Genomic DNA, 9226 nt, shown 5'->3' on the forward strand with positions numbered 1-9226 from the left:
TGGCCATGGGGCTAAGAAGAAGCCTCCCGTAAGCTGCATATTTGCATCCTTCTGGGGTGAGGCTGTGAGGACTGACCAGATGGCATTCTTACAGTAAACACCAGTCACTGCACAATGGCAATGATTTTTTATTTCCTTGCACGCTTTAATCTACTCTTAGTTTTGTGGCAAGATGCCCTCACCACAAAAGCACCCGATTTCTTATACGAAGAGTGATTCTGAACAAGATGAATGGCCGATTCTCAGCACAAATGATCATGAGCTTCTGCCCTCAGGCGAAGCTCACGAAGTTCAGAGCTCAGATCCTGCGAGGAACGGAACAGAGCCCAGTAAAGCTGTCAGACAGTTCACCGGGTTTGCTTCCATCAAGCGCAAAAGCGATAGGTTCTGGGAGGCTTGTAATGTATACGTGAACAGGCCCTGGAACATGCACGTTTTGGTCATTATTGGGACCCTTTTTGCCGTTGGTCATCACCTGTTTTACCTTCATCTCAATGGCAAAGAAGCTATCAACCAGCCTATGATGCTACGCTACGGCACCGTCATTGCATTCTTTGCTAAAGCTAGTCTCGGTACAGCCGTTACTATCGCTTTTCATCAAAGAGCGTGGAGAGTAGTCCGGTTCAAAACAGCTCGAGTTCAGACGATCGACTCAATCTTCACTGCTAACACGGATTTCTCCTCTCTCCTCATGTGGAGCTCTATTCGGAAGGCGAAAATTGGGACTCTTCTTGCCCTCTACTGCTGGGTAACGCCTCTTGTTGTCATATTGACATCAGAAACTCTCTCAGTCGTGGTCGGGGTGTTTGAAGAAGACCATTCATGCACTTCTGTTCGGACTTTAAACTTTGAAAATGAGGAGAAGGTGTACTGGCGGAACCCTCAGAAGATAGATGACCCGTATCTGGTGTCCGTGTCGCTTTGGAATTCGACTCTTGATTATGGTGAGAGTCCTTCGGACTCTAACGCGGAGGGCTTTGACTATTACCATAGTTCGAGCAAGCAGTTCGACATGTTGATTGCCATCAAAACGACACTGATGGGCGAGGCCATAGTTCGAAAGGAATCAGCGGCTGAGATCTGTGGAGAGGGCTGGAACTGCTCCTATGTCGTCAACTTTGTTGCTCCTGGCTACAAGTGCCAAGAATTAGCATCAGGGGTAGGTTCCGAGGTCAAGAAGCTTGGGAATGCTACAGCGCCCTTCAACACCTCTGCGATAGCGCCAATGGGGAACCGAACCTATTATGCCGTCAACGACCGAGGTGAGCATGGTGATCCCCAAATGTCATCTCACGTTGGGGGGCAAACCGAAGCAAAATCCCCTTTACCCGGACAACTTTGGAGTTTTCAGAACAGAGCCTATTATGTGGATTGGTTACGCAACAGTGGATGATCTCTCGGTCCCTCAGCCGGATACACCAGGCACAGAGGCATGGAAGAAGGCCTATACACCTGTTATCATCGGGTGCGAACATTACGAAGTTAACTACACCGCTCAGTTCAATTACACAGGCGGTGCACAATTTGTTGACATTAAGAGACGGGAATACCTAAGAAAGGTGGTTGATACGACTTACATACCTGAGAAAGACACCGACAAGAGGTTGAAAGACCGAACGCAAGCTGTCCCTGACAGTAACTACATATTCCCCGCCGACGTCAAGTAATGCCGCCGAACAGCAGCTTACCATTCCATTGGCTCTGGGTTGAGGCGATCCCTTAATGGAACTACGACGATGCCACATTATATCGTGAATTCAGAGCTGCTATACACTCGATTAATCACACCGGTAAACTACCTCCCGATCAAGAAGTTTCGGCAAGGCATACAAAGCCTTTATGAGGACATGATCATTTCTCTCTTTGCAGAACCTTCCTTCAGTGTTGTCTCGTGGGCGGCAAATGGGAAACCGTCTGGTATTGCGAAAGGAGGTCCGTCAACGGCCTACCCTTGTCGGCGTCAGAGGATAGCTACTTTCTTTCACTACAACATGGCCCAGCTTCTTAGCGTGTATGCCGCAAGTATATTTTTTGGCGGGTATTGGCGTGTTATTAGGGCTGCAGGCTTTTCTCGAGGAGGGCGCTATGCGCGATATGAAGCCATCCTCGATAATAGAAGCATCGCGGGCATCGAGTCTTCACGCCCTGGGGGCACGGCAAGGAGGGGGTGTCAAGATTGGATATGGACTTGTACATGATGAGGCTGGTAGAAGTGTTAGAAGTTTCGGGGTCGAAGGGAATGTGCAGCAGTAGCGACGAAGGAAAACTAGAATACACAATGGGTAGAACTGTAGAGGATGCATTATCCTGGCTTTTATCATAGTCACGCCTATCATGTGTCCATCAAGAAGCATGGAGAGAGCGCTCTCTGTGAGCCGTTGCTCTGCTGACTTATCACGGACCATTGCAATTACCCTGACCACGACTTTCTGCCCGGTTTCGCATTCTTTCCATGCCGGTCAGTCAAGCCATCCACGGGCGGCCTGTTAAATAATGTCCCTGCGGTTCGTTTATGTCTGCCAGTTGAGATTGATGTCTTTGCGCAGTGGGATTGTTGTTCAGCCACGCTCCCATGATCCATCCGCCGTAGTAAGATGAACTATAACATTCGAGCTTCACTATCCTTGATTGAACCGCTGACAGATAAGTCTGGTGAAGTCGCTATGTCTAAGTGTCCTGCGGCAAATATTTCAAGCAAGGCACAACGATCGGCTTCTTTGGCCAGCCCTCGACATATTGTACAGTTTCTTACAATAGTCATTCATCAGCACTACCTCAGGCACTTCTAAATATGTCTCGACAATTCAGCGGAATCGCTATGGCGTTGAGTGGCCATTTGTCGAGATGCACGCGTCTGGCGACGACCACCATGCCCTCTTTAAGATCCCTATCGTATTATTTCTATCTTTCGGAGTATCATTTAGATATTTAACAGGCTTATAATTGTTGACAACAGGCTTTTTTTTATCATCATTTGCTTGCAGATGTCGGATGTCGAGCTGTTGTTGAAACATGTTCTGCATTCCTGGTTGAACTTGTCTACCTATCCGCAGCCGCTTTTGTGTACTGCCCAGCACATTATAGCATATTTTTTGAGAAGTATGTTTACTCAATTGATCGGGAAGTTGATTAGATAATTCCACTGTCCGTCATCAGTCGCATGACTCTCAGCGACGATGAAAGATGCCTGCCGGTTGCAGATCGACAACACTTCCGAATGGCTGCATATCCCACAACCGCCAGCATCTCTCAACCTACCGAGGGCGGCCTCCCCGCATATATGCATCTTCCCCTCTCAGGCTTTAGAGTGGGTTGACTGTTGTGCCTCAGAGTGATGTCTCGGCAGCTGCAGCATTGGCTCAAAAGCCGCCCACGGCCCGCGGCCTTCTGTTCCAGCGCATCATATCGAACCACTCCAGACCATTCTTCAAACAAACTGGCACAATACTTTCCAATAGCTTTGAGGACTCAAAGTTTGTCAAGAATAGAAACTCATATCCAATTGAAGTATTGAGGTGATCTTCGGTTACTCGGCCGTTAGTGCTGGGGCTTAGACTTGCATGATACGAGTACGATGAAACCAATGAAGAAGATACACTACCGTCAAACCACGGCAACGAGAAACTCTATAGAAACAAAACGGTCCCTTTGTTTCATGGTCTCGTGCTTCAAGATCTGCAGTGGCTTTGGCAACATCTTTCGGGGTTACGGGAGTGTTTCGGGCAGTCCACGGAGTCCGTGCAACACCAAACTCCGCGCTCCTCAGCGAGCGAATATGGGACGACACGAGACACAATCTTATGTAATCATTCATCGGGCTTATGGTCTAGGGGTATGATTTTCCCTTCGCATCTTTACATCGACGCTTGGGAAAGGTCCGGGGTTCAATTCCCCGTGAGTCCATGGTTTTTGCTGTGCGTGGCAATCCTTTTTGTTAGTTGAATTGAGGTTGGCGATTGACTATCATCGGTTGCTTCAGTGGTGGTGCAGGGAATGGACATTGAACATGGAGTTAGAACAAGCTTTGGCGAAAAAGGATGTTTCGAGTCAAAGCTCCTGGCACTGAAACAATTGCAGATGTGCAATTTGAGTAGGGTACAGATGTAATATAGTTACAGACCAAAAAGAAACGCAATCAGATGGACTCACGGGGAATTGAACCCCGGACCTTTCCCAAGCGTCGATGTAAAGATGCGAAGGGAAAATCATACCCCTAGACCATAAGCCCTATCATTGGTTAATGATTTAGTTGAGAAATTGATTCTGGAATGCGTCTATGATTTGTGTTTGCACAGACACGGCTTGTCGCGTCGGATGCAACAATTGATGAGAGAAAACAAGTTCACTGCCAATGATGAAAATAATTTCTTGGACATCAGGCTGATATTGTCATGAATTGTTTAAGCGAAAAGGTCTGGAACGTGATGCTCATCGATCGAGATCCAAGAGACCGAGAAAAGCAGGTCTCTCCCACGGTGCTACGTAGCACAACAACACAAGTCGCCTATCATCATTTTGTCTTGCAGCGAGTAATGTCTGGCACGCATCAATCACACAACTCCAGTACCGAGTATATATTTACAATCCACGTCACGGATCCAATACTCAAAGCACCAGCACCAAATATTTGCTCATTCCCCATCACATCTCAAGCAATAGTGCAGCGTTGATGAGTTGTGCAAATATCATTCAGGTGTAGGGTGGTTCACCAAACATGGAGATGCCTGCATTCGAGGTCTCTGCACGTACACACTGGAAGAATAAGCTTAAAAATTAACAGAATCCTGATTTGGAAACAAGGGTTCACGAGCCAAGAGATTTACTGTGCAAAGTGTATGCCAAGCTGTGTTCTCAGCCTGTGGTTCTGTGTAGATGAAACGGCTGTCCTTGTCTTTATCTGGAGAAGCTGTGATGTAATTATTGCGGGTGGTGGCCTAGTGGCGTTGGCTGGTGGATTACAGATGAAGAGGCTTCTGTATCCGTAATATCACGTTATTTCCATAAGAGTGCCAAATGTCTGATGTATCAGCAGATTAAAATCACAGTCATGATGAATAATGCTTTGTTATATTCCCGCGGATATAAGCTCGTTACAGAGGAGAGGCTCTGAAGGAGGGATATTGCGGATGTCCCGGCACTAACTGACCCCTGGGCGCCAAACCTTTCTATTGGGGCTGGAGATTACTGGCCATAGCGGAATCAACCTGTGACGTAGTGCGACCCACTCCCGCACGACCTGATTAACGACCTTTACGTAGGTGGTGCGCTACGTACGGTCTGGTTCAACTAAAGTTTTCTTGTTTTAAGAAAATGGCTGATCTTCACTGACAAGCGGTTAATCAAGGCCTGAGACTAGACCCGAATCGCTCATGTTGTGACGACTGACTAATTCCAGCCTCTACCGTTCAGACCAGTATCACTACAACTTTTCTCACCTCACTTCACCTCGACTCCCTTTTTTTTTTTTTTTAATTTACTCTCTCTCTCCCCCTTCTACCATGCATCTTCATGGGCATGGCTTCCAATAATAATCGCCTTCAGCCCTCGGGCCATCTCAACGTAACGGGCCATTATAATAATCGTCGCTCTCCAAGTCCCTCGACCTCACGTCCCGTGCCTCCCGATCCCGGAAGTCCAGGCCCCGTCGAAGAAACGACATCGGATTACTTCAACCCGCTGAGCCAAGCGCCCTCAGCACAGTCGCAGACATCGCTATCGTCGTTCCCGCGCTTTCCGTCGCAAACATCCCTTTCGGCATTTCCATCCTATCAAGAATCGAATTATTCACAGCAGCAGCAGCAGACGAGACGAAGACCGCCGGTCGATCAGGCTAGACAGCCTAGTATCCGCATTCGCCGCAATTCAAACGGGTCGGTCTATTCGAATCATAGTGTGACGAGCCAGTTTGATGGGTTTAGCGATGATGGGAGACCGAGGAGCATCTCGCAGCCTGAGCGCGCGAGGGTCTCGGATGGGCTTGCTCGTCATTCCAGGAGGGTTCCGCAGGTGGCGATGCCGCGACTTACAGAGGAGGGAGGTAGACCGAGCCTGGCCGAGTTAGGGATCAGTGATGATCAGTCTGCTCCTTTGTCGCCCACGGCTTCGCTTCCTGATGAGAACACGAATGGGAGGGGCGGGCTTGGCCGGCTACGGCGGGCGAGTCGCTTCATCTGGCCTGGGCATCGTCGGCAATCTGGCGAGGATCAGGCTGTACCTATGGGGCAGCGAGATGACGATCGTCGTGATGATGAATATGACCAAGAACTTGTGGACTGGCTCGATGTCATCGGTAAGAACATTCACATTCACGCCATCTACACCATCAAATCTAACAATCACAGACCCCGAAGTCCAAACCCTTTCAACACTCACAAACGTCCAAAACTCGCTCTTCGTTCCCGATCTCGGAAAATGGGTCAACCGTCGACCGACATACGCTCTGTCCCGACACGACCCCCAAGCAGACTGGGCACGAGGCGCCGTTGAGCAGGAACGACGTCGCGAAGCTGCACTGGAAGCACAAGACACCGCTACGATCCCGCCGATTGCAGAAGCAGAAGCAGAAGCAGAAGAAGAAGACCAACCTCGTCTTCCGCAGCGGAGTAACACTATCACTTCGCGTCTGACAGACTCGCACTATGCGGCGCTTCCACATGGAACGAACCTTGATGGCTGGACGCCGGAGGAAAAGGCCGAGTTGGATGACCATGTTCGACATATGCTGCATTCGAGACGTGCGCGGTTCAAGCGTCGCATGAAGGGTTTCGGTCAATACGTCAGACGTCCTCTCGGTTTCCTCGTTACACTCTACGCTACACTTATCACGCTCTTCGGTCTGGCTTGGGTTCTCTTCCTCATCGGCTGGATTTACGTCGGCGAGAAACAAGTCTATGCAATTCACGTCATCGACAGTGTTCTTGTCGCGCTCTTCGCCGTCATGGGTGATGGTCTCGCGCCTTTCCGAGCCGTCGACACATACCACATGTTCTTCATCTGGCGCTTCTCGCGGTTGATCAAGAGAGCCGAACAGGGAAAGAAACCGAGGAACAGATTACAGAAGAAGCGTGTTCCGCCGGGTGTGTCTACGAATCCGGAGCATTCGCACTTGACGGGCCATCAGGCTCGTGCTCTTCTCGAAGCTCAGGACTATAATCCTGAGAGAGACGGAACGGTCGGCACGATCGACAACCAACCTCAACCGCAACCTGAAAGTCCCGAGACTGTTGATTTAGAAGGCGCCAAGTCAAACAGCCCTGAGTCAGACATGCCCGCTCTGACGTTTGCTCAGTTCAAGAGCCTGCAGCACCATCAGAAGAAAATGGCCAAGTCACACAGTTTCTACAAGCCCAACGAGACATTCACCCACTTCGCTTTCCCCCAAAGGTATCTCATCGCCATCGTAATTCTCCTCGACTGCCACTCCTGTCTTCAAATATCCCTCGGCGCATGTACCTGGGGCATCGACTACCACACGCGTCCGTTCGCTCTGACCACCGTGATCCTCTGTGTGAGCATAACCTGCAACATCACAGCCGGTCTGCTCATCAGCATTGGTGATCGGAAGACGCGAAAGAAGGACGTGTGGGAGCTGTTGGATAGACAGGAGCTGACGCAGGATGCTATGAAGCATATGGAGAAGAAGAAGAAGGAGGAGGAGAAGGAGAAAGAAAAGGAGAGGGGGTCGGATAAGGACGGGGAGTCGAGTAGGGGTGATGGATCGAGTGGTAGGACGTCGAAGGAGTTTAAAAAGTTGGTGAAGCAGAACAGTTGAAGGGTTGTGGGATGAAGGATGAGGATGAGGATATATGTGGATATGATGATTACGGTTAATAAATAGTTGATACCTACCTAATTTACATAGATCATGAACACGAATACTTATATCACACCCTCAGTCTCTTGTTAGTCTTCATGCATGTCATCAACTATAGCCATGCCGTCTATAGACACCCCTATGTCGCTTATAAAGTACCAACCCACTGGGAGTACATCTCCGGCAGTTCGGTCCGCTTATCTGTCGATCAGACGATGATGGGCCAATGCACTTGACTTCGGTAGCCGTATCTGATTATTCTCATGCCATGATAGATCTACGAAAATTCTGTACTTGATGACCCCGCTTGGTGTTTTGTGGTACGATGTGTCATGGGATGGCCTGTGCCTCGGACGAGGGTGGTTCAGTGTCATCGTCGGAAGTTTTCACTTGTAAGTGACGATGTAGGTGAGTATATGACAATGGGAACGTGAGACGAAGTATGGCGTAGCGGAAGTGATTATAGCAAATGAAGAGCGAAGGCACAGTAGAGCAGTGATGTGAATTAGTACCAGCTCGTGGTCTTCAGTATAGCATTTGTAAATAGTATAGTATAGTATAGCATATCGACATAATCATCGACCCTTCAAACGTTTTTTACACACGTCTTTCCTCGTTCTCTTACATTTTCATCATCATCAGGTCCAATTATGAGGAAGCGTTCTGGCCGAAACTGGAAAGCTGATTGGTGACGACGAGACCAGCGACACTGGCAGAGGTGAGAGTGGCGAGAACACCAGAGATGAGAGCCGAGACAGCAAGCTTGGCAACATCACCACCGCGAGAGGGGGCGAGCTGGCTGAGGATACCGATCTGGATACCGAGGGAGCCGATGTTGCCGAAGCCGCAGAGGGCGTAGGTGGCGATGAGCTGGGAGCGGGGGGAGAGGCCGTAGAATTCGTTGTCCTTGGGGGAGGGGTTTGTGAGGAGGGAGAAGGCCTTGTACTCGTTCTAGAATGTGTCAGTATCTGATAGGAGAGTGAGAAGGGGGGGAAACGTACGGTGATGATCTTCTCGGCGATGAGCTTGGCGACGGGGAGAATATCGCCAGTCTTGTTGGTTCCGTTGGTGCGAGATACACCGAGGAGGAAAGACACGGGGAAGAGAAGATATCCAAGAATGAGCTGGAGAGTAAGAGGGGTGGGATCGTTGATGTTGAGGTATCGTCCCCACCAGGTCAAGAGACCGTTGATGAATGCGACCAGAGCAATAATGCAGAGAAGAGAGCAGACGATGGTACCGGCGATCTTGATTCCGAGCCAAGCACCATTGGCGAAAGCGTGGAGAGCGTTCTCAGCCTTGTGCTCATCATCATCGGGAATGACTACACGACCAGCTGTGAGAGTCTCTTCAGTCTCGGGATATCGCATCTTGAATAGCCAGAGAAGCGGGGATGGACATGATGCAGGATGA

General features: G+C 49.5%; 3 protein-coding genes and 2 non-coding genes across 5 annotated transcripts; 3 read left to right on the plus strand and 2 right to left on the minus strand.

Moving 5' to 3' along the window:
* Positions 1 to 172: 172 nt before the first annotated feature.
* Positions 173 to 1667, plus strand: FOXG_04889 (uncharacterized protein; the record flags this gene model as incomplete). Its single annotated transcript, XM_018382928.1, has 2 exons — positions 173 to 1159; positions 1221 to 1667. 2 exons carry the CDS (start codon positions 173 to 175, stop codon positions 1665 to 1667), a joined length of 1434 nt encoding a protein of 477 aa, XP_018239747.1.
* A 2148-nt stretch (positions 1668 to 3815) lies between these two features.
* FOXG_18925 lies at positions 3816 to 3903 on the plus strand. Its single transcript has one exon. It is a non-coding gene; the product is annotated as a tRNA-Ala (tRNA).
* Positions 3904 to 4140: 237 nt separating this feature from the next.
* On the minus strand, positions 4141 to 4228 carry FOXG_18926. Its single transcript has one exon. It is a non-coding gene; the product is annotated as a tRNA-Ala (tRNA).
* An 828-nt stretch (positions 4229 to 5056) lies between these two features.
* On the plus strand, positions 5057 to 7902 carry FOXG_04890 (uncharacterized protein). Its single transcript, XM_018382929.1, has 2 exons — positions 5057 to 6289; positions 6342 to 7902. The coding sequence occupies exons 1-2, from the start codon at positions 5509 to 5511 to the stop codon at positions 7769 to 7771; spliced, it is 2211 nt and encodes a 736-aa protein (XP_018239748.1). The 5' UTR covers positions 5057 to 5508; the 3' UTR covers positions 7772 to 7902.
* Positions 7903 to 8455: 553 nt separating this feature from the next.
* Positions 8456 to 9187, minus strand: FOXG_04891 (CNT family concentrative nucleoside transporter). The gene is made up of 2 exons (XM_018382930.1): positions 8815 to 9187; positions 8456 to 8764 (listed from the first exon to the last, which is right to left on the minus strand). Exons 1-2 carry the CDS (start codon positions 9181 to 9183, stop codon positions 8462 to 8464), a joined length of 672 nt encoding a protein of 223 aa, XP_018239749.1. The 5' UTR covers positions 9184 to 9187; the 3' UTR covers positions 8456 to 8461.
* Between the last annotated feature and the right edge of the window lie 39 nt (positions 9188 to 9226).

Source organism: Fusarium oxysporum, chromosome 7 (assembly GCF_000149955.1).
Source record: "Fusarium oxysporum f. sp. lycopersici 4287 chromosome 7, whole genome shotgun sequence".
Classification (NCBI taxonomy): Eukaryota; Fungi; Ascomycota; class Sordariomycetes; order Hypocreales; family Nectriaceae; genus Fusarium; species Fusarium oxysporum.